We start from the raw sequence: 25,968 nt of genomic DNA, 5'->3' as shown, positions 1-25,968 counted from the left end.
GGAGTGGGGATTAGGGCCCCAGCCAAGCCCTGTGTGGCAGTCCCCTGGTCCCCACCCCATACACCTCCTCCCCAGGCTGGACCCAAGGGATGCCCTCATAGTGCAGGCCCATGGCCCCAGCATGGCAACCTGGGCAGCCCCTCCCTGTGGGGATGCTGCTACCTGTGAAGGGCCCTGCCTGAGGAGTTGGTAGGCTGGGTGTGGCTGTGCACCCTGTGTTCCCCCCAGTGCAAACCTGCATGTGCAGGGGCTAATGGGGGGTGGGGGCAGACCCACAAGGGACCCCAATGTCCCACCCATATGCAGGCCCGCTCTCGGAGGGGCATCCTGCTTGCAGGGGGGGGGTCATAGGGAGGAAGGGACGGAGAGAGGGAGGAGAGGGCTGGAGACCAGCAAGGGGTACACCTTGGGTACACCCTGCTGTGTGGCATTGGGGTGGGTGTGGTAGGGGGGTCTGTGTGTGCCCCCATTGGAGGATGAACCACGCCACGCACTTACCTGGGGTGACCTCATATTGGTCTGGTGATGCCTGGCTGCTCAGTGCCGAGGGCACAGCTATGACCAGGGATCCCTCAGGGGAGGAGTCCTGTGAGGGTCCCTGGGACTGGGTGCTGGGCTCACCCTCCTCCTCAGCTTCCTTGGAGGAGTCCCTGTCCTCCCGCTCCAGTGCAGCAGGGGTCTCTGTGGCCAGTGTGTCCACGAGGTTGCGGGTGGGAAGGTGTCACCTCACTGGGCCAGCACAAGAACAGCAGCTGCTGTCCCTGGCCCACACATAGCCCTGGAGCAATTCTTTGATCTTGCACCAGACCTGGTCTGCAAGGGCTCTGGCCAGGCGGGCGCAGGCTAGGGTATTCCTGCAGTGCCCTCTGGTATCCCTCAGCACCTCTTCCTCATGCCAGAATGCAAGGTCGTCTCGCAGCTCTGGTGCAGTACAGGCTGGCGCCCTCCTCTTCTGGGGCTGCTCCCCTTTCAGGCTGCCATCATCTGAGTCCCCAGGGCTGCCCTGAGGGTGCTGTGGGGACACTGGCTGCTGGCCATCCGGGTGCTGGCTGTTGCTTCAGGGGTGGAAGTAGCCTGGGTGCTGCAGCCCAGCATGTGCTGCTGGCGTGCACAGCCCTGCTTCCTGCTCTGGGTTTTCTGGGTCCTGGCAGCTTGAACGGGTCCTGGAATCAGGCACCGTAGAACCCCCAGGGGCATGCTAGATTGTCTCCTGGCTCTGGCGGGGAGCCGCCATGGCAGACCGCTTCTTCCAGAAAAAATGGTATGTGTGGGCGCTCACAGACTTTCTTCCAGAAGAATCTTCCAGAAGAAGGCACTATTCCTGTTATGGAACTGGCGTTAGGGATCTGGAAGAAGGAATGTGTTCTTCCCGATTCCTTCTGGAACAGCGCCTTGCACGTGTGGATGCTCCACAGATCTTCCAGAAGATCTGACACATGTAGACGCAGACTGAAGATGCAGGGAGTTGAAAATAGTAAGTCCTCATAGTGCTAGCAATAAGGAAAAGAACCTACCGCCACCAGGCAAAGAATAAGACAACAAGACTGTCTAAAACCAAGTCACTTTTTGGACAACATTCATGAGGGAGGTAACTGAAGCCCTTGCTTACCAGCATGCATTGTAATGGAACCTCACTGCGTAACACAAAACATGTTAGTCATGCACATACACAGATTTTTTTCATGCAATGAAGATCTTGCCAGCCACCTCCTTTTCTATCTCATTGCTCACAATTAACCCACACATCTATCCTAGAACACAGAGGATTTGCTAATTAACCCTTGCATATTTTAGAAATGTGTCAAATCTGGAGGCAAGGCAAAATTTTCTTCAGATATCTCTTTCCTGTTATTTTTGTTTTCATTAAGAGGCTTGTCCTTCCAAGAGAGCAAGCAAGAAGCTATACCTGTCCTCATACTAACTTACTTATGTTGCCATAGGCAAACAGGGTAATCAGTCAAAGGGCAATTTCCCCAATGTTACAGAAGACAATCGGATGGCTTTCATTGGACTATTATGTAACAATACAGCTTTCAAGTCTAATCATAACCTCAGCATCTTTGGGTGCTGACTATGAATATAAAAACTTAGAAAGGTACTGTAATTTATTTGCACTGATACAATCCAGAGATTTACATTGTATGGGATGCAAAAGCTGACAAGAGCAACCACTTTTGTTCATAGCAGAACCAAATAAGTAAGTGAAAGAGAAATATGTAAATATAGACAGGAGATATAAATAAATATATATTCTACCATACAGGTAGGAAAAATCTAATCCATTAATATCCACAACCTACGTTTCAAACCACGATATAAAGTGTTGCTGTCATCAGTCAGGTCCACCCATACTGAATTATACTGTTTCCATAGTAATTAATGTATTTTGAAGTGAGAAAATGGGAAAGGAAGGGAAGAATAGGACAAACATACAAACCGTAAATGATATATATAAGGGTTTGCTATGCTATTTAAGGTTTATTGCCAGCAACCACAATACAGCCTACCCAAACTTGTGACATGACCACAACATAGGCTATTTAATACATCCAGTGCCACCTCTTCTGTCTTTCAAATTTGTTCCCATCATTTTAATTAAACAATGGGTAATCCTGGTGCATAAATTACAGCTTGCCCAGCTCACAGCTGTATTTATAGTTTGCTTCTGTGAGGCACTGAGTACACATCTCCCACTGGTTTCAGAGGAGAGTTGAAGATGCTCAGCATGTCTCTGAAGGATGCCAGCCTTAACCCTGTTACAATTTTTAGCAGTCTTTTCCAGGATTGTCACCGGATTATTTCTTATTTGAAATTTTGCCTCCTTTATTATAAGCAAGCTGAGTAACACTGCCTATTTTTAAGGTTTTCTGGCACTTCCCATTACAAAACCTATTTTCAACTGCTTATAATTGTGTCATACTTCAATTGTTCAGGCTGTGATTTCCTATGTCATAGGTCTGTGTCAGGCTGAATGCTTTCAGAAAAATTCAGCCCATAAATTTATTTATTTCCAATAAGGAGAAAAATAGGTTTGCCTATATTTAAAAAAAAAACCTCAAATAACAAAAACCAACCCTCTGGCATTTTTTAATACCCCCTTGCTTTAAAGTAAGGACTTAAACTTTGGTGGACAGTCTTTAGGTCAGGCCGTCTCCATGAAAATTTGCCAAGTTATGAACTCTTAGGAAAAAAAAATCATACTTCATTCACTTGCTAGAGCTACGCAGACTCCCCAAAGATTCTGTCTTAACCAAGCATGCTCTAACCTAGGACTGCTGGGAGCTCACGCTAGTTTGAGATATCTATATATGCTAAAGAAAAAATTAAACTTGTAAGTGCAACAGATCAAATTCAACTCAGTTTGAATTAAGATAGCAATAAATTTGTCCCTCCTACAACCAACATACCAATTTTGTATGTGAGTATATTTATTAACAATGCAGCTATAGTTCTATATATACCCTGACATACTGAATATCAAATTTGTCCCTCCTACAACCAACATACCAATTTTGTATGTGAGTATATTTATTAACAATGCAGCTATAGTTCTATATATACCCTGACATACTGAATATCAAAATCTTAGATTAACAGACAAAAATCTTATGGGCCAAGAAAGTGTCATGTGATCTTAAATGTTTTCCATTATTTCACTGCTACCCAGTCAGAAATGATCAGTTACCAACATAAAAGTGTCACATGCCCGATAGCCTACAGCAGAAAGGAGTCTGATGCTACAGCCACCCAGCCCGACCCTACCTTGGATTTAGACACATGTAAGACCTGTCCATTATTTAGGCACCTGTCTTTGCTCTTCTACAGTTTAGTATCTTATCAATTACATTGTAAAAACTAGGAGACCATGAAGGAGAAAAGATGTTGGAAAATCCCCCCCCCGAAATCCAGAAAACAGAGTGATCTACTAAATGAAAACAATTTTAAGACTAAGAGGAGGGAGAGATTTCAAGGACAGACCTAGCCAAAGAAATGACACACAGAGGCAAGTGGCTATTTCTTACCATTAGATGGTTTAAAAATTCTTGAAGTGAAATGGGATGGCAAAGTAAGTATGAAAATTAGAACATTTTAAAAGAATCTGAGAGCTAACGGAAGGTTGCCATCCAACTATATGGATTCCACGGTGCAGTTATCAAACTTTTGATCTATATACCAGCATACTATCAGGTGTGGCAGTTTATACCAGACAGTGTAACTCTTTTAATGCCATGGGAAACACCTTCCTCAAGAAAAACAAGCAGTTCTTTAACACATTTTAGGCTAGCAAATTCCTCAAGAAAAGTTAACAGTTGTTATATTATGATATATCCTGATCTTGCAGTGAAATCTACCACCAGTACGCACAGCATATTCAGTAGCTATTTTGTAGATACATCAGGAAAGTAAGAAAGAAAGGCACTTCAACAGCCAAATGGTACACCAAGAACTTTTTTTTTTAAAAATTCCTCTTTTTACATAGAAAACACAAATATCAGAAGACATGAAGAGAACTGTGGTTTTACAAAGGAAGTTGCAAATGCATCTAATGTGAAATTCAGGCAAAAGCTAACATCCAAAATGGGGAGAAGGCTGAAAAAGCCCTCTCGGTGCAGCTCAAGTCTTTCCTTTGGCAGCTTTACAATATGTTTCTGCTGACAGAAGAAGCTATTGCAAGAGGATCCTGCAGTGGACAAATACAAAAGACGGGGAACAAAACTCTTGCAAATTCTTCTCCAGACCTTGAATTGTCTAGATGTGGAACTGTCCATCCTTTCACTGGAGTCTCATCCGTTTCTCCGGGGGCCCTTTAGTGCCAGCACTCTGTTGGGCATTCTTTACAGCCTCCTTCTCCTCTGTCTTAATAGCTTCGGGGGCTGGTTCTGGCTCTTTTTTAATTTGATCCACTTACAAAAAAACAAGCCAACAAAATTATTTTTAACTGTGCTTTGAGGGTTTTTCTTATTTCTTTCCAAAATACTTTACAACTTGTTTTAAAAAAAGATAACAGACTTTAAGAGAACAGAAGCCAATGAATACTTGTGCAGGAGACATTCACGGCCAGATTGCTGGCTGCCATGGTAGGTGACTGAGGAGAAAGCACCTTGCATTTCTACTATTCTGGAGGTCATTGAAGAGCAGCACAACCCTCTCGGGCAGCCCTTGGTGTGTCCTAGTTTGCAACGCTGCTGCAATGGCCCTGGTGCAAAATCAGCAGGATGCAGAACCAATCTAGTCATTCTACTCCCCAGGACCATCTCCTGTTTTGGAGCCTCTTAGCTTAGCAGCTCCCTTACGATAGGTCTAGATTGCCAAGAACTGTTGGCAAAAAGATACATATATCACGTGACGTATTTGCATATCCTTTGCTGACAGTTCTGTCAGAAGAGGCTTTTCTGACATCTAGCCCGGCTATATGGGGCCAAATGTTGGGGGAAAAAAACCTCTGTCAAGACTTCCCTTCTTCCTCATGGAATGAGGTGCACAGAACATTCCCAACTGGCAGATCTCCAATCTGGATGCGCGCGCTGTCAACAAAACTCCTGTTTTATTCTAGCCCTAGATGGGTGGGGCTTCTTGCACAGGGGACAGTCTTCAGTGGGCTAGGGTCGGGATGGGATATCTTACTGCCTATGCACAGAGGTGAATTCCCATTCAGCACCATGTACAATTAGGCTCATATTGAGCATGACTTTTTTCTCCCATATTAGTAAATGACAAAACTTCCAATAATTTCAGCAACAGGAGGAATGAGCCGATTAGTTAGTTCAGCCTCACAATTGAGCTTCCTTCAAAACTAGACCTGGGCCCTTTTAAAAATTTTGTGATAAAGGGAGCTCTCTTACCTGCAATGGGCTTTTCCCCAGGTTTTTGCTGTCAAAGAAGAAGAAAAGGAAGACAGTTGAACCAAAGCTTTGTAATTATTTTCCTCTGTCACACTGCCTTAAACAGTATATTTTGCTGTAGAATAATTTAATCAGAGGACCTCTGAGTGGTATCAGTGAAGGAAGGCCCCACATGAATGGGAACATTATGAGGATGTCAAACAAGAGAAGAGTGACAAGCAAGTCTTCCAGAAGCATGAATTAAATTCTAAATCCTATGTAAAACTAATAGCACACAAAAATTAAACATTTTATTCTCCAGTCATGCCAAGAACCTTATTCCCTCCCAGTCATTAATGCATGATTTCCTTGGCTGTAAAATATGGCTTGAGAGGTGCACAAACCCAGCAGTGCAAAAGATAATACGTTCTTGTAAAGAATGGGAACTGAATTAAGTCCACCTGAACCTAGCGCTATCCTTTTGGCCCACAATGGTAGCTAACAGTTGGTACTCAGCAGGGTTGTTTCAGCCATGATAAGTCAGTGATACAAGTCAGGTATGCTTTGGTGTAACCTTATTTCTTTACAAAAATGTGCACGAAGCCCTGTTTCCATGAGCACGACGAACAGCAGGCAGCTTCCTTACTCAGAAATCCCCACGTCTACCACTTCAGCAAGCTATCCCCTTGTGCTTCCTCTCAGGGTCACACTCAACTCCTTACACTGCTTTTTCTCCTCCCAAACACAAACAATGCCCTTCTACACAACATCCAAGCCTTTGCATTTGCAATCAGTGAAACTTCTCCATTCACATGGCTTAGCTTTGATATGGCATGCAACATATTGCCCTAGGTGCGCTCTACCATGCTCTCTCTGTTGACCCTGGAAGCGTTCTGGCACATCCAGGGGCTTTAACATGGTCTGTGATTGTCCTCAGACCCTAGATTCCCCTAATGGCAGCTGTTACCATCTTTCAGTGTGACTATTCAATACATGCATACTTTAGGTGTCTTGCTGCTGTTCTAACAAAAACTGGATTTGGATACCTGGATGTCAAAGTCCATAGGACATCCCACATGACTTATGCACTCTCTCTGCTCAAGCCTTTTCTCTGACTCTAATCCATTTTTAATATATACTTTTGTTTATTTGCCTGCAGTTTTGTCACTATTTGCAGTGATCCTTAACAGGTGAACCAGTAAAGCAATGGGCAGGGTCAATATTCTTCATTTCTTTCACCAAAATATTGTACAGAATCTCTGCAACTGAACTGAATCCCACTCTAGCTAGAGGCAGCTATATTTCAGATGTGTTTGATGTGATCCCCATGTTTCCTATTACCTGCCTCACAGGGATGGTTTAAGGCATAATTAGTTAATTTTTGCAAAACCACTTACACCTTCTGATGACAGTTGCCATGAAGGTATTAATTTTATTTAAACAACACTAAGCATTTTAAATGCATTTCCCCATCAGTACTGTTCTCTTCCATTGAGCAAACATTGATTTTTCTCTCCCACAGTATTTGAAGGTATTTGAATTTGGAAGTAGAATCTGGTCGAGTATAATGCTTGCCTTACTCAAAGTATCCCCAGAATACTTTGCAGTAATTAGTGAGAAATTAGCCATTGCTGAGCCTGTACACAAAACAGCATAAGAGTGCCTAATGACAATAGTTCACCCAGAGCTTTGGACAGTTACATATATTCTGTTGAGTCAGGAAAGTCAACTTTTGCTGTCATTTGCTTACAAACATGTGCCTCAATAATATGTTAGAACAGTTCTGGGAGCGTGGCTCATAATCTGCTATTAAAGTGACAACAGATGAAGCACAACTATATAATAGTCAGAACAACAGACTGGGAGACAGAACCTATCTTCTATCCCTGATCATCTCCAGCTTGCTGTTTGATATTGGACAAGTTATCTGACTTCTCTGCACATCAGATTCTCTCTTCGTATATGGGAAAAGCACCTATTTTTTGCAGGAGACTTTGCACTTACAGAATGCCTTTATCTGTTGACGTCAAAGGATTTTATTTTTTAGAACATATAGAAACACTGTCTTTTTTGTAATCTCTTGGTGACTAAGTGACAGGTTTAAGAAGGGGAATAAACAGATATGTAGAATCCAAAGGCAGATTTTTCTACAGTTTCAATAATAGGTCAATTCTGGACCTGAACTATTGTATTTAACAGTGTACCTTTACAGCTCTATAAGACATTTTGTGACAAAACTTCACCGACAGATCAAATGCAGTGGTTTTCTGAGTAGAATGTGGCAATGATGGCTTAGGACAGGAAGAGAAGAAGAATCCACTATAAATGTGTAGGGAATGTATTTATTCACAATACAATTCAGTCAGCTTGGCAGGACTACAACATGAATCTTGTAAAGGATGCTTGACTAGAAGACCCCTAAACTTCACATTTAATCCAGGAGATGGTCATTTCCTCCAACTGTGCAGGGCCTCTGCCATATTGCTGAGGTACTGTTTCAATGCTAACTCACAGTGAAGAATCAAAATAGCTGGATCACCAATTTTCATGTAACATTTACCATGTCCCTTTAAATTAACAGGGTCAGACACAACACTAACTCTGCAGAAGTTCTACTTGTGAGATAGAGTAATTTTGCCTGTTAGTTTCCCTTTGCCCCATTAGTCATCTTGGTAAATAGTAGCCAAGTAGATTTGTAACTTGACATCACAGGGAAACCTGACCTGTAAGGAGACTGGGGCTCTCTGCTCTCATGCCAGGTGTAGGCCACCTCCGCAGACAAATGGAGTGAACTGGGGGGTGGGGTCAACATGATCAGCTGATGCTGGGGGATGGTAGGGACAGCCTGAGATCAATGAGCTCACTGAGTTAAGGGAGAGACAAAGAGGAAGGGGTGTTCTTTGACCTGTTTCTACACAGAGACACTCTTAGATCCTAGGAAGAAAGCCTGAGATAGCAAAAGCATCCTGGAGGGAAGTGCCTACAGGTGATCCAAGAAGTCCTTCAGAGCAATGAGGGAAAAAGGCCAGATTGGACCTACATGCAGCAAGGGGCAGGAGCAAAACTCTTGATGGGGTAAAAAAGGACAGCTGAACCCAAGGGGGTGAATAATGAATGAGTGATCCTCTGGAAGAAAGTTCAGAAATTGCGGTGGAGTTGTTTTATGCTACAGCAAACCAGTCCCTAGACAGTAACAGTAAATACAAAGCATCAGTTGTGTCAGCAGCAGGGTGAATGAGATAAACCCTGATTCACTTGGGTTTGTAGATTTTCATGGCCATTTTGCAATACTACACTGCACATTTTGGGGTAACTACTTCGCCTGTCTGGGGAAACACTCATTATGCTGCATTAAGAGAACCTGCTGTTTTCAAAATTCCTGTTCCAACCAGTGCTACCATTCAACCAAGTAAAGTGAAGTTCCACAAGATGTCCAGCTGAGGAGTCCTGATATGTATCCTGAAAAAACACTGCAGACACAAATTACTATTACCTGAACAAATCTGGGTGGAAATTTTTGCCTTAGGTCCAGAAGCAAAGCATCAACCCGCTGCCTCTGGAAAATAGAGCTTGGTTCTTCCTTCTTCTTGGCTTTTGGTTTGGCTTTATCTGCAAATCATATACACAGACTGAAATGAAACATCATGTCAAATGATGGAAATTGTAGTTACCTTTTATCTGTTCTTCTATCTGTAAAAAGCTGTCCTTTCTGGCATTGAAAGTGACCATTTTTCAGTTCCCATCTGTTGTTTATTTCTATTTCCTCTGTGGACTGCAGTCTTCTCTCTTACAGTAGGGTAATTTAATATTTCAGGCTCTCGACTGAAACAACAGCTTCATGATCTGGCCAAATAAAAGTCCAACCACAAAACACGTCCATCAGTGCTCCTTGGGCTCAATGCTCTCTTGCCTGCCCAGTTGATACAGGCCTAAATATTCTCCTAGACTACCTGAGCTCACAGCTTTTCTGAGCTTCTTCTTCATTACTTTTGCCTTCCCCACATTTCTCTCTCTTCTTTATTGTACCCATGGCAATAGTTACATGGGCAGTATGGATGCTAAAATAAACCATGGTTAAAAATTTAAGCATTAAATCCAAAGAAAAGGAGAGTTGCTTAACACCCTGAGTGTCCGGGCACCATACCTCGTTCTTCCTGGTCTTTGAAATGCCACCAGTAGCCTTTGGAAGGGTGATATCGGCAGTATGACATGGCTTCATCAAAAGCAGATTGAATTCCATGAACTGCAGTAAGCTTTCAAAAAAAGTCAACATAAGGAAGTCTTCAAGAATCAAACAGATTGGTATATAACACAAATACCAATGTGATGCCTAGAGACCGTTACATTGTATCCATTAATGTTTAGGTAACATGCAAAAATACTACTGCTAAATGCACTTTTACAATTAAAGCATATTTTCTCTTCATCAGGCAATTATTTTTACAGCTGCTATTTGAAATAAAATTTAGATTTTGTTTACAGGAAAACTTTAAAAAACTAATAGAAGCACTGAGGACAGTTTGCAAAAATATTTCTGTCCAAAATCAAGTATTGCTGCCTTATACTAGGCCATGAAAAGCAGAAAGTGAAAATGACCGTTTTAGTTTAGCATTCAAGATGATAAAAGTGCCAACAGCACCAATAGTAAAATGCAAATTCCATTTTTAGCATCTTTCAGTTTAATTAGCAACTTAGATTAAAATATTTCTTTAATAATTTTTATCCTGACATTGCCCCATTAAGAGGTTTAAAATGTAATATTTTTCTCCTTTTTCAGACATTCGGATTCTTCCATCCTGCCACAGCTATTAAGGCATATTACACTATTCTGGGAACACTCCACTTTCATTGCAAATGTAGGGTGCTCAGTATACAGTGATTTTTACTAGTAATAAATTACTACACGAGTAGCTAAGATTCAACAAAGAATGGAGCCCTCGTATGTTAAGTGCACTCCTTCCCACAAGGCAGCACGGCCAGGTCCTGAGCTGCAGGGAGCATGGCAGGACAGATGGGCAGAGCCAGTGATCCCCCCTCCCCACGTGCATGGCAGCCCAGCTGGAGCCTGACCTGCAGAGTGAGCTAAGTGGCACTTTGGGAACCTGGCTGCCGAGAGCTTTGGGGAGGGGAGTGCTGCTGTAGTGCACCCCCACTGTCAGAACTGGTGGCAAGGGACCCCTCTCTATCAACCATAGTATTTTCATGTCCAGCATCCTCCTGGTCCCAGGGCTGCCAGATATGAAAAAGTTTACTGTACATTGTTACTTCTTCATTGCTATGATACCTGATTAAATTACTTCATTTTGCTTTTGCTGTGTATATTGCTGTTCGGTTTTGGTCTGACAATTTTTTTTTTTTGGTGAAGAAAATTTCCATAGGTGTTCCACATAAAATATTATTGTTTGGTGTTTCGTAGTCTAAAAAGCTTAAGAAACACTGGTCAAAACAGATTCAGGGCAGCGCAAGGGATGGAACACACAAGCAAACTGATCAATGTGACAGCACCAAACAGCATGTTAGTTCCACAATTTATTTATTTTTATTAATGGGGCAGGGTTATTCAGAGGCGATCAGCTAAATGGAAAGAAAAAGGAAGACAGAAGAGACATTGAAGAAAAGATGGAGGCCGAGAGGAACCTGGCAGAGTTTAAAAGTGTTTAAACAAACAAACTGGATTTATCATCTTACTTTATATTACACAGCTCCTTTTCCCAAAATGGAGACCAGATCAAAAACAGATATTGGATTGGGTTGGGGGGATCAAAATAAAGAAAATCAGATGTGAACTAATAACTGCTTTATATCAACCAAATGGACAATGTAAACACTTACCACTCTGGAGTTTATGACAGATCCCAAATCAGGTGCTTGATAAATCACTCCAGCAATAATATAGTAATCAGCTAATGGGATGACTGTAAACAAGGAACATAGTATCTGATTAGTCAATGAGCAGAGCTCTGGGTAAGCAAGGGACAAAAAGTTGTTTAATTTCACTGGTCACATAATGGAAGCTGCAGTTTCAACCTTCAAGCTTTTTGTCAAGCACTTGGTAATTAGTTAGGCCTGCAAGTTAGGGAACATAGCAAGCTTATTTTATGAACAAGGAAGCACCAAATTTATATTCCTATTCTACTATCACAAACACAATTAACAGAAAGTTAAACTGTTTTCAGTATCACATGAGAGCATTCAGACTAGCACTCCTAGAAGCAATTCAAATGCACTTCGCCAGTCAAAGAAACCAAACAGTAAGTTATGAAATAGAATCCAATAACTTCTAACTTGCACGCTGACCTGCCCAGCATTACTGCTTGAAAAATGTCACACTCTTCAAACATTCACCTTTTTGGAATCAGGCCACGTGCTGTGGATTTGTCTACGAAGCCCAATTAATAAGGTTCTGCAACAGATCTTGAAAAATCCTGTCCAATACAACTAAACAAAGATGGAGGTGGTCCCTTCAGGATTTGAACAGCATTGTTGAACCTGACCATTAAACAAAGTTTCTTTGTTGTTTTTGGAAGTTGTGAGGCAGATAAAGGGTTTTCGACACTGTGTATTTAAACCAGAATAAGTCCAATTAATCGAGGTTGAAAATGCTTGCATACGTGACAAATCACACTACCACCACATTTATTGCAAACTCTGAGTCCTCTTGTAAACTGAATTGACTTTGCTGCCAACAGAGTTAGTTTGGCTTATTGTTTGTGTGCACACAGTGCTGCTGAACACTGCTTTGGCAGTCCTCCAACAGTTATCCCACACTGCTTTGCAGGTGACCTTCACTGACCTGTTTACCTTTGCGCCCTCTCCTGCTCTGGTATCAAGTTAACCAAATGTCCCTTCTCCTATCTAAAGCTGGCATGGGGCTAAATTTTGACATTTTCCTAGATGCAAGTATATCACAATTACACTGATTTTATTCCCTAAATCCTACAACATGCCACAAGGAGCTTTCTGAAGGCATGCTGAGACCCTGGATCTTGTGGCTGTCCATAGAGAAGCATCGATACTGGAGGCTCTTGTGACCAACCTTCGGAACAAAGATCCTATTGTGAAAACAACAAGAAGTCCTGTGGCACCTTATAGACTAACCTATTTTGGAGAATAAACTTTCACGGGCAAAGACCCGCTTCGTCACATCTGACGAAGCAGGTCTTTGCCCACGAAAGCTTATGCTCCAAAATATCTGTTAATCTATAAGATGCCACAGGACGACTTGTTGTTTTTGCAGCTACAGCCTGACATGGCTACCCCTACTTGATCCTATTGTGGACATTGCTAAGCAGATGTTTCAAAGGGCTCATGACTGGAATGCCAACCAATGCCAGATAAAGAACAAGCAGCTCAGCAGAATTTATGTTAATACCTCAGAATGGAAGTAGAGTATATGTTTGACTGTCTGAAAGGAAAGTGGTGCTGTTTGTGGAATAATCAGAAGCAGCAGGGAAAAAAAGTCCCCTAACCCATCCACTTGTTTTATTTTGCACAGTATTTGAGAGAATAAGGGAGAAACTTTAATGATGGGTGAGAGACTGAGGTGCAGAGACTTGTTCAGTGGTTTGAGGAGCCAGTCAGGTATCCAGAACAAATTGGAAACAGCTGGGCAACCAGGGAGGCCGAGTTGCTTTTATTTGGAGTCAGTGGGCCCGAAACTGCATGAACAGTCAAATGCATACTCCACTTCCATTCGGAGGAAGGAGTTAAATAGTTCCTTCTGTCCAAGCGGCCTGTGACTCATTCCATTAACCAAGGAAGCTGAGGATCAGCTGGGTCTCCCAGGATAACCAGAACAATGTCTATACCATTAATGTCCACAGAAATCCTAACAGCAAACTGTATTTCTCCATTACTATAAATGGAGCTGAAAGACCCCTAGCCTATGAACTCTTCCACACCACTTTGTATTTGTGTCCATACACCTGCAAGTGCAATTATCCTACCCTTGAAACACCACAGAAACAATATTATTTTTATTATTTTTGGTTTATCAGTTCTTCTCTGAGGATGGGGGAGAAAGATGTGGAATGCACAAATAATAAGCACATTGGTCCCCATCAATTGCCCCAATATACTCTGGGAACCCTGTGAACGCAAAGCCATCAACAATCTCCTAAGCATTACCAAGCTTTACAACCCAGTGCAACAGTACTTCATATGTGACATTACTTACTCACATCACAATGGCCCCAGTCAGTCAGTCAGTCAGTCTACATAGACCTCACTGGTTGTCCACAGACCAGGAGCATTTGGGTCAGAAAGCTTCCAGATAGCAACAGCAACCTGCATATCCATGGGTACGGAGTACAGCATGTTGGTATGCTACCACTCCAACATCAGTTCAACCCAGATCTCCAAAAAGATGCCTTCTTCCATTCTGATAGTCTTTCACCAAGGTTGGTCATCCCAGGTGTTCAGACCAGCCCTTTCCCTCCAACCCATGCAGGCTTCCTAAGCCCAGAACCCACATAGCATGGTGTGAAGCTGCTCCAGGAACTGGTATAATTCCTGTATAATCAGTTACTCAGTTGCCCTCTTCTACTTCCTCATCCTCGTCCCACTTCTTCTACCACTGAAGTTCCTGCTGCCGCCACCAAATCACCTGCTCAAGGGTACAGTGGGCAGAGCACTCACCCAGCACTCAGTGCCGAAATAGAGCTCACGCAGCCTCTCTTTATTTGCAGTGGCCACCACAAGGCATTGCTCAACCTGTACTGGTGAACAGGAATTTGCAAATGGTGATAGCCTTCCCAGAAAAAGTATGGCCCAGAGGCAGAAGAAACATGGCATTATATATATATGCATCACACAGTGCCCAGCGCAAAAAAAAATGGCCAGAATGAACACTGCTCAGCTGTGAAGCAAAGGACCATCAGATACCCTCCAAGAACACCTGAGCCACGACTGTATGTACAACAGGAGTCAGCAACCCCCAGCACAGGTGCCAAGAGTGGCGTCCAAGCTGATTTTCATTGACATGAGAAGCAGGAGCTCAGCCCGGCCCCTCCATCCCATGCAGCTAGGAGGTTGCTCAAAGCCATGCTGCCTGTGGTTTAACAAGAGACCAGCTAATGCTACCAACCACCATCTAAACAGTAAAGCTCTGCACCTTCATTTATTTATTAATGAAGCTGTTGTAAGTAGGAAGATTAGTGACTTTAAAAAGTATCACCAGCATTCGGACCATACATAGACGTCAAAAGGTCAAATTTCAGCACTCCCTCTTGGAAAGCTTGCTGACTCCTGGTGTACACAATGATGCTCTATGGGAAAGGGTACACTGTCTCATGTGCAAACTATTGTTGCAGCTTGACTACTACATATTGCTTGACATGCATCAAAAAGCTGCAGGTTAACTCTTACCCACCTCCTGAAGACAAGCCCAGATAGCCCAACTACCTTTAAACAAAAGTTATCAGCCTTAGCACTGTGTAACAGTTGCAGTGAGGACATGAGAGTCAGTCCCTTCCAAGCCCTTGACTCTTGCCCATGTTTGTTCCAGTTCCTCCATCCTTCTCAACTCTCAATTTCTCTGGCACCCCAGCAGGTGCCCCTGCTATACAAATCTTGCTCGCTCACCTAAGCTAACAGATCATTGAGGGCTTACCTGGGCAGGGCTTAGGCTGTTAACCTGAAGTTCTTAAGGGCAAAAAACAGCAGCAGCTCCTCCTCAGTATCTCTGTGCAGTTATCACCATGACCTGTTTGCTCAGGTGCTAATTTGGAGGATGCAACAGGAGAGCAACTCACTTTCTCAATTGCTCCATTCCCCACATGGCTATTCTATCACAGGTGAACACTTACCCCTTGCATGTTACTGCCTTATTGCAACAAAGTGGCAGATGAAATTCAATGTTAAAAATGCATAGTAATTTTGGGAAAACAAAATCCCAACTACACATACAAAATGATAGGATCTAAATTAACTGTCACCATGCAAGAAAGATCTTGGTATCATTATGTATAGTTTTTTTGAAAACATCTGCTCAATGTGCAGCAGCAAAACAAAGGAAAAAAGTTAGCAATATTAGGAACCATTATCAAAGGGATAGATAATAAGAGAGAGAGTATAATAATGCCACTATATAAATTCCTGGTATGCCCACACCTGGAATAAGACATGTAGTTCTGGTCATCACATCTCAAAAGAAACATTAGAATTTGAAAAGGTTAAGAGAAGGGTAAGAAAAATGATTAAGGATAAAGAACAGCTTCCATCTCAGGAGAGAGAAATAAATGGGGACTTTTCAGCATGGAAAGGGGAGGACTGAGGCAGGGTATGCTCTCGTAAACAGACATAAAATCATGAATAGTGTGGAGAAAGTGAATACACAACTTAAAAGCCAGGGATCACTCAAATAAATTAACAGGCAGCAGGTTTAAAATAAACCTGAGGAAGTACTTCAAACAATGCATGGTCAACCTGTGGAAGGCCACTATTGTGAAGGCCAAAGCTATTAACAGCATTCAAAGAAATGAATTATGTAGCTTCATCTATCAAAAGCTATTGGTTAAGATAACCAGGGACACAACCCTATGCTCTCAGTGTCCCTAGCCTCTGACTGCCAGAAGCTGGGACTGGATGACAGGATCACAGATCACTTGATTGCTCGTTCTGTTCATTCCTCTGAAGCACTTGGCATTGGCCACTCTCAGAAGACAGAATATTGGGCTATACAAACTGCTGATCTGACTAAGCATGGCAGTTCTTATGCTCACAATTCCCATGAAAAACACAGCAGGAAATAAAAGTGCATGCAGATCTCTAGCTTTCTCTTCCCAAAACATTAAGCAAAAAAGCACTTCATTTTCTACATACAAAAGCAGCACATTTCATTACAGATGCTAACTTTGGCTTCCCATAGCCACTCTTCTGACTGAGAGAAATTCAAAACTCACCATCCTGTATGATACCAAGGAGGCAAACATGAAAGTTCATTCCTTTCCTTGGAGACATAGGGCTGCATCAATGGGTCTCTAAACCTATTCTTTTGCCTTTCATTCTCGCCCAGCAATGATGGGTTCTGAAGTTACAGCAGCAGGACAATAAATGAAACAGGCATGCCTTTACGAAACATTGGGCAGAATTTCCCTGCTAAATCAGGGGAAAAGACAAGTTAACGGTCCAAGAATCAGAATTGAAATACACACCTTTCCCCGACCAGAAGTTCTCATTATTAACAGGGTTAAAAAAATACTGTGTAGTTTATGATGCTAGAAACTGCAGCTCTGATTGGTCTGCATAGATGCTAAAACATTAAATTCCATTTTTCGTAAGTGTAGAGGTTAGCCTGGCTGTCCTTGGCAGTGCAATATTACTGCATGCCAGTCAGGTGTTTCCACCCCTGCTAGCACTGTGGTACTTGTCATTCCTGTTTTCACTCTTCCTGCTGCTGAAAGTGCTCTGCATCCAGTAGCCTTTGCAGCACTGGGATCAGTGATAAAGCCGTATTCTAGCAGAGGGAGTTCAATTCCTACCTCCATTGTAACAAACTTCTGTTTGTTTGTTTGTTTTTTTTTTTTTTATCATCACCTGCTGCTCCTCAGCCAATGCAAACAAGTCTGAATTGGTTTGGGAGATGAGGGTTATCACACGCTTTGAGCTAGTCTGTGAAGTGAGAGATGGAGGAAGGAGATAATCAGTGCTCTGAGCTAGTTTAGGGAGAAGAAAGGAACTTTTGGGGGACTCCTCCGCAGTCCCTGCCCCGGTGCAATGACGAGAAGAGCAATGCTCGCCCTGATAGCTACAGTAGACCCCCGAGATACGCGCACTTGAGTCGTGTGTGTCTTGGGTTAATGCGACTCCGAGTGGTGGGGAAACTGAACAGTGCTGCAGCTCCTGTCAGTAGCTCTCGCCACCCTGGTTTCCCTGATCCTGTCAGGGGCAGCAGCTGCTCCTGCCAGCCGTGGCAGTTCAGAGCCTGACTCAGTCCTAGTCAGTCTCCTGGCTCCAGTGAGTAAAGGGAGGCTGGGAACCAGGCGCTGCCAGCCAGGCTCTTGGCTGCCCACCACTCACAGCGCTGCAGTGCTGGTCAGTTTCCTGGCTCCCCTGAGTTACGCAAAATTTGACTTAGGAAAAATCCTACTATGGGATATAACTGAGTTAAACAGCACAAAATGTTTCCTTAAAGAATTACACCCAGGAATAAGAACAGTATTTGTAGATTCAGGAGTCAGGATAAAAATACAAGTGTTTTCTACTCTCATGCTTCAGGGCACAAATATTATGTCTACAACGCAGCATTATTCCTGAATACGCTATTGTAGAAGACGTCTTCTGGAATACCTTATTCCGACATAGTGCAGCTGCGCACACACGCACGCACACGCACACACGTACGTATATACGTACGTTTTGACATAGCACTCAGCTCTATTCCATGGCTATATAGCCCCTATTTTGAAATACCAATTTCAAAATAGGCTTTGTTCCCCCATATAATGAGGTTTACCAATTTCGAAATAAGGCGTCCACTCTTTTGAAATTATTTTGAAAGAGCAGTCGTATTGTGTACATGCTCGCATGGTTATTTTGAAAGAGAGGCTGCTATTTTGAAATAACTTTAATGTGTACACATACTCAAACTGACTACCTGATGAGGTCAGGAAGAACTGTCACGATAGTCAGCAACATGACTGATTGATTGATTTCCTTCTTTCTTTCTGTTTTCCCCTCCCCCCACCAGCTCCAGATTTGATGTCTAATTAGCCTTTCCCACTGCAACAATGGTTGTGTTCCTACTAAGTAAGAGAGAGAGACAAGATGGCTGAGGAAATATATTTCATTGGACTGACTTCTGTAGGTGAACAGGACAAGCTCTGCAACAACACACATTTTTTCTTCAACTCTGGCATGGCATAGCTAGACAGTTTGTCTCTTTCACCAACAGAAGATAGTTCAATAAAGAACTCGTCCACTGTCTCACTCATATTCTGGGACCAACACAGCTACAGTAGCACTACAAATAAGCAACTGGTACAGTAAGGTTGCAACATTCATGAGGGTTCAGTGTTGAGAACCCTCACAAATGTTGAATTTGACGACCAGGTGGGCAGCAGTGAGCGGAGTCCGGCGGCAGGGCTCCAGAGCCCTGGGGAATCACCAGCACTCCCAGCCCTAGAGAAACGGTGGCAACTGCCAACACTCCCAGCCTCGGGGAAGCGGTGGCTGCTAGCGATCCCCACCCGGAGCCCTGGGGAAGCGAGGCCACTTGCGAATAACAAAATTTGCGAATGTGGCACTCGCCAATGTTGTGACCTTGCTGTATTTCTCCTTAAGGAATGTTTAGAATGAAGAGGACACCATCCATCTGAATGTAAGAATGTCACCTGTCTATCAAAGATCGAACTCTGGGCCTAAAGTTTTTTGATAAAGGTACTGTTAAAGGGAAGTATGACACTGATGCTTCCACAATCCCAACAAGGCACAGATTACCTTTTCTGAAGCACAGAGGAAGTAAACCTCTCCCTTCTTTAAGATCTGTGGCAAAGTACCAAAATATGGATAACATCCAAGGCAGGGAACTAAGCAATGTACCTACAAAAATCACGCGCAAACTGAAGAATATTATTAAATCATTCTTTAAGCTCCCTACAATGAATGATCAAATTACACAACTGAAGTCTGAAAACTTATACTGCAAAAGCCATAGCACCACCATGATTTAAAAAATTGAATACTGTAAGAAACAAGAGAAGCAGTGACGTTATGTACTGATTTATAGAACATACCTTTAACACTAAGAGAGCTAGGTTCACTTCAGATTTCTAACCTAATCTAAGAAGCAGTCAGAGGGGAGCTATTTTCTATATGAAACTACAATATGCTGAAGGCCCCTCTCAGAAATCAAGCAAATTCGGAGCAAAACTAGAAAGGTACGAGTCCGTTACAAAAGCTTTTTCCCTGTCATTTTTACAGAATAATTTATTCTAAAAAAATCCTAAAGAAAGATCTTTACAGATTATGTACAGTAGCTACAGAACACATTTCACCTTGCTCTGGAATATGGAAACTTTTTAACAGCTCACATGAACACTACAAGTCAATTTAGGATGAGAAATAAAGAATACTGAACCCAATGGTATGTAATACAAAGACAGAATGCAGTTATCCCACCTGGAGCTTAGGGCCCAATGGTCATATCTCCACTCTCAGTTTAAAGTATCATGGGAGCTTTAATGACCCCAAACAGTTAGGACTTTGATTTTATGTCTCATCAAATGATGGTATCTACACTATATCAGCACCATCTAATATAATGAGGTGCTTTGGTTCAGTAATGACAGAGTGAAATATAACCTATTGAATCACCAATACTATTTTTTGTAGCACGCAGTCTCTTTCCTGGGAGGTTTCCCACTCACGTATTTACTAGAAGACATTATTTAACATGTCCAGTCTGAGAAGCTCGCAACACAAAGTGGTAAGCATGGGGAATAAAAATGGCATGATGCAAAGAACCATGGAACTGTTCCCCTTACCCTAATCAGTGGAAATGAGAGAGATTTCCAAATTGCAAACTAACCACTCAGAATGATTAGCATGACATTAATTTGCCCTAATCAGCCCCAGACAAGCACAACATAATATTAATGCTTATCTAATTAAACTGAAACCTTATGTAAAGCATATCATAAACATAGGACACAGTATGCATGCTAACAGCTATTAGTCACCCATGGCAAAATTTTCTACAAAACAGCACTCTCTCATTGCACTATTAGTATTTTGTCACAAGAGGGCAATCCCCTGCTGTTATTAGAGTGCAGGGCGCCCTTTGGCGCAGCACTCAAGCATGCCCAGGTGCAATGTACCCTCAAACCTAATGCCACTTCATTTATTCAACCAACTATCTAAAAGCAAAGTGAGATTTAAGGCTAAGTAAAACCAGAGCAAAAGCGTGTTGTGAGCACCCAGAGCAGAAATTAAAGCACCAACATTGTCATTAAAAGGAAAAGCTGTGTGAACCCTTACCTTGTGTAGGAGACTGTCTTTGCTGCTTTCGAATTATGAAGAGAATGGGCTCTTGAGCATGAAGGAGGATATATTCCACTCCAATCATCTGACTAAAAGACAAGCAATGAGAACAAGTAAATCTATTCATCTGGAAGTTAAAGATCTAGGACGTGAAAGACCTCTAAAACAAAAATCACAGGGCCCAAAGGGTCACAAGCTCTCGTATACTGAGCATTAAACGCATTACGATTTTCCAGGTTAAATAGCAAAACCTAGCCAGTGGCACTAGAACAGTTTTTGGGGTGAGGGAGCTGAGATATGCCTCCCCTCAATGCCTGTCTGCACTGAAAACCACCCCAGGCTGGGCCACCGCTGTGAGCAGCTGCACAGCAGAAGTGGGACTGACAGCAGAGCTGGCATCCAGGACCCTGGAGCTAGCAGCCAGGACACGAGCTAGCAACAGAGCCCCTGTATGAGGGGCTGGTATTGGAGAAACTGGGAGCAAAACCTGGGGGTGCTACAGCATTCCCCCTACCTCTACCTCTATTTCCCAGGCCTATGAATCTAGCTTTGTGCTCAAAATGCATTAAGAAATCCCAGAGTCAACTTCTTGACAAACAGGTAAGTTACTGGCAGAAGAAACAAACAGCAGAAAAATGGATCTTACACCTACAGCTATTGTTTACATAAGCAAGAGAAAAACCAATAGCACTGACCAGAATGCATGTGATGTGAAGTTTTCCCCCAATACCAACCAGATGCACACAGCTTTACCAGTGAACATCTATGTTGTTCCCCTCTACCCAATTCCTAAGTCCCCCAATAGTTCTGCCAACACACCTTACTTCTGCCAGCAGTTCCCTGTCCTACCAGAGCCATGTCTCACAGAAAGCCCACTATATGCTGTGATGTTACTAAATGGCCACTTGTAATCAGGACTGCCTAGACATTCATTTCTCCCGGGGCCCAAATTAAGTCATACCTCCTATGCTCAATCTTCTCACAGGCGACTGTTTGAATTGCACCTAATCCAATTTGACTGGAACCACAGCTGAAGTTATAATGTAAACACAAACTGTGGCAAAGCTCAAAGTGTCCAACTATAGTAGATCCCATTCAAGAGATATGTAATTAATCTGAATTAATTCTTCATCTCATTACAAAATTAGGCTGAGCCACTGTCCCCAGACGTTATTTCACTGCTCTATAAGAAGGGGAAAAAAAAAACACTTTTCTAGCTTATTGGGTTTTTTTGACATTTCTGTAAAGCTGCAATCTTAGGTGTACCCAAAATCCCATCTGCAATACTTCACAGGAAGTAGAAGAATATAAATTGCTTCTGTCCTCTGAAAGAGGACAGGACCCAGCCACAAGTGGTTGAGTAAATCCATTTCAAAAGAAGAAGAGACAGGGAACAGAAGCAGGATCACAACTTTCTCTGTGCTCTTCATTTCAACTGGGGGTGACACCTGTTAGAGGAAAAGTTAAAAATAACCAACCTAGACAGTAATTTTTCAGTTTAACTCAGCATTCCTTATAGTAACTTACTGCAAGTGCTCCAAGGTCAGTCGTTGCATTTTGACTACTTCGTTGTTACATGTTCGGTCATAAAATGGGTTACTTCGCTCTGAGAAGTAGTCTAACACACTTCCATTGTTTAATATAGGAATCCAAGAACTGTCAACCCAGGAAATTCCCAGGAGGTTATCTAGAAGAGAAATCTAAAATTAGTACCCAAACAGTCAACACAATTATAGATTCGGACTAATTACAAACCTACTAATTAAAGTTCCCAAAATTTTAATGAAAATTATTCATTTCCCTAACATTCAAAATTTTGACCAAAAAAATCAAACTTCTCCTCCGATGAGAAAAACAGGATATATTATTTAGGAATAATTCTGCCAACATAATATTTATATATGTGTACCTATGGCTATTGTATAAAGGTGTCTGCAAGGTGTGGTGCATGCTTGGCACTGCAGCCAGCAGTGTCAGGATCAGCTAGCTCTTCCCACCATGGGAGGGTGAAAAGTGAAAAGTTGTAGCCTGCTGATGACCTGTGTCCACACAAGTCAACCCCATCTCCTAGTGGTGCAGACTGGCAACTGCCTCCGTAAGGAGGCAGGCTAATGGGGCTCTGGCTGTCTGGAGAGGTATGGGCTCCGCCAGGTTTGAAATCTGCCTAAGACATGCCTCATGACAACTAACATCACCAACTCCGTACCGGATCAGTCGTCACCTGGGTTAACAAGGACCACGCATTCCGTCATCCCCCAGGACGGTTGTGTTAAGTCAGCTAGTGGTGAACCAAAAACCTTGCGTGCAAGAAAATACATAACCGTAGGCATGTGGAATGTAAGATCACTAAATCAGACAGGTAAACAAAGAACTAACCTATGAAATGAAAAACTACACCTGGTATATCCTTGGACTCTGAGAAGTAAGACGGAAAAATTCTGGGGAGCTCAGAACAGACGAAGGCCATTTGTTCTATTACAGTGGAGAAGAAGATAAACACCTTAATGGAGCAGGTTTCCTAATACACAGAGACATCAAGAACTCAGGTCTAGCTTGCTGCCTGGATATCTAGAAGGATCATGTCCATATGCTTGAAAGCTTCACCATTCAACATTACCATCATTCAAGTGTACGGACTGACTACTGACCATGATGATGATTACACGGAAAGTTTCTACAGTCAAATTCAGAATATCATAGATGCAATCCCAAAAAAAGATATTGTAATTGTACAAGGTGACTGGAATGCCAAAATAGGCATGGACACCATAAACAACTGGCAGAATCTCATTGGGCCCTCCTGTAATGAAGTGACTGATGACCGAGGCTTCCAATTATTGGAATTTGCCATCTACAACAACTTAGCTGTAGCAAACACACTGGCAGCCCATAAACCATCAAGACGCTGGACCTGGCACAACCCTGATGGACAACATCATAACCAGATAGATTACATCCTAATTAAAAAGCGTTTCCAGTCAGGCGTGAACACACACAAGACATGTAGCTTTCCAGGAGCAGACATCGGGAGTGATCATAAGCTGGTCCTAATGAGTTTTAACACACAACTAAAAAAGATTACTAAACCAAAGATCAGTTGCATTAAATTTAATCTGGACCAGTTTAAAGACCCAAATACTGTCAATGAGTTCCAAGCTGTGATAGGAGGGAAATTTGCTCCCCTGATCACACTTGAGCAAGACCTAGAAACACTCACTAAAAGCTTCAAAAGGGTAGTCACAGAAACAGCTACAGAGATACTAGGAACATATCGTCCCAAAAAGAAACAATGGATTACAAATGAGACTTTGAACCTTTGTGACCAAAGAAGGGAACTTAAGAAAAAGAAAAAAATCAGCTGAAGGAGCAACACAATATAGGATAATTAACAACAAAATAAAAGCCAGTATGAAAGCAGCAAAAGAAAATTGGATCGAAAAGTGCTGTTTAGAAATTGAAGAGAGCCCAAATGCAAACAACAGTAAGAAAGCTTTTAAAACTATTAAAGGGTTAACACAGACTATAGAACACAGAATGAGCACCATACAAGACAAAACTGGCAACTGCCTCACTGAAGAGAAAGACATTATAAACAGATGGACGGAATACTGCTCTGAGCTCCACAACCATAACTCCAATGGAGATCCCACTGTTCTGAAATTTAACAACTCAACAGAAGAAACAAACTTTTCCATCCTATGGGAGGAAGTTGAAGCAGCCATTTAATCACTAAAGACAGGCAAATCACCTGGCATAGACAATATTCCATCTGAACTTGTAAAAAAATGGAGGCAGAAGTATGATTGACATACTCATGATGATTTGCAACAAAATATGGCAGAGTGGAGAATGGCCAACAACTTGGACTAAATCACTAATAATAACACTTCCTAAAAAAGGAAACCTACAGTTACGTGAAAATTACAGGACCATCAGCTTAACTGGCCACCCTAGTAAGTTGATGCTGAAAATCATACTGAACAGACTAACACCCCAGGCCCAGAAGATTATTTTTGAAGAACAAGTTCATTTTCAATCAGGCAGGAGCACCACTGAACAGATTTTCAACCTATCTGTACTCTGTCAGAAATATAATTTACATCAGCAAGACCTGTACCTCGTTTTTATTGATTTTAAAAAGGCCTTTGACAGAGTTTGGCATGCAGCACTGTGGGCAAAAATGGAGCAATTTAACATCAACAGTAAACTCATTGCCATAATTAAAAATTTATATGAAAAGGCCAGTAGTGCAGTATTATTCAATAGTGCCATTGGTGCCTGGTTCTGTACCACTGTAGGAGTACGACAGGGCTGCATACTCTCTCCTACCCTTTTTAACATCTTTCTGGAACGTATCATGATAGATGCTCTAGATGACCATTCTGGAACCATAAGTATTGGCGGTCAGTCTATAACCACCTTACGTTTCACAGATGACATTGTTGGACTGGCAGGGAGTGAAAAAGAACTAGATAAACTTGTTAAATGCCGAGATAAAACTTCAACAAAATATGGCATGGAAATAAACGCAGAAGAGACAAAACTCATGACCAACAATTCTAGGGGTATATCTGCACAAATATCCATAAAACAACAGAAATAGGAAGAAGTAAAACAATTTAAATACTTAGGGTTGATCATCTCTGATGCAGGTACAAAACCAGAACTACTTGCCAGAACAGCAATAACAACCGCAGCAATGGCAAAATTAAAACCAATCTGGAAAGACAAAAACATACCCCTGAAGTCAAAAGTAAGGCTCATGCAAGCTCTTGTACACTTCATCTTTTTATATGCTTGTGAGACCTGGACTCTGACAGCAGAACTAGAGCACAAGATCAAGGCCCTTGAAATGAGGCTATACCACAAGCTTCTTAACATCCCCTACATGGCTCATACTAGTAATGAAGAGGTCAGAAACATCATCAACTCAGCAATAGGACCTCATCATGACCTACGATCCAGAGTGAAAGAGAGCAAACTAAGATGGCATGGACACGCAACGAGATCATCAGGCCTGTCCAAGACCATATTGCAAGGCACAGTCGATGGCAAAAGGAGACGTGACAGACAGAAAAAGCAATGGATAGACAACATTAAAGAATGGACAAGGATGAGCTTTGCTGCAACTCAAGAATTGGCACATGACCGCCAAAGATGGAGAGAC

General features: G+C 42.4%; 1 protein-coding gene across 1 annotated transcript in view; it reads right to left on the bottom strand.

The window, feature by feature from the left end:
• Positions 1-2,074: 2,074 nt before the first annotated feature.
• MED6 (mediator complex subunit 6) overlaps positions 2,075-25,968 on the bottom strand; it is a 31,914-nt gene continuing 8,020 nt past the window's right edge. Inside the window, exons 2-8 of the mRNA XM_074998873.1 lie at positions 22,329-22,488; positions 20,799-20,890; positions 11,655-11,737; positions 9,967-10,075; positions 9,316-9,431; positions 5,844-5,871; positions 2,075-4,904 (exon numbers count right to left, since the gene is read on the bottom strand). Coding sequence (XP_074854974.1) covers positions 4,774-4,904; positions 5,844-5,871; positions 9,316-9,431; positions 9,967-10,075; positions 11,655-11,737; positions 20,799-20,890; positions 22,329-22,488 — 719 coding nt within the window. The 3' untranslated portion in view covers positions 2,075-4,773. The remainder of the gene's footprint in view (positions 4,905-5,843; positions 5,872-9,315; positions 9,432-9,966; positions 10,076-11,654; positions 11,738-20,798; positions 20,891-22,328; positions 22,489-25,968) is intronic.

Source organism: Carettochelys insculpta, chromosome 6 (genome assembly GCF_033958435.1).
Source record: "Carettochelys insculpta isolate YL-2023 chromosome 6, ASM3395843v1, whole genome shotgun sequence".
Taxonomy (NCBI): Eukaryota; Metazoa; Chordata; order Testudines; family Carettochelyidae; genus Carettochelys; species Carettochelys insculpta.
Note: the sequence above shows the minus strand (reverse complement) of the source record. Positions and strands in the feature narration are given on the sequence as shown.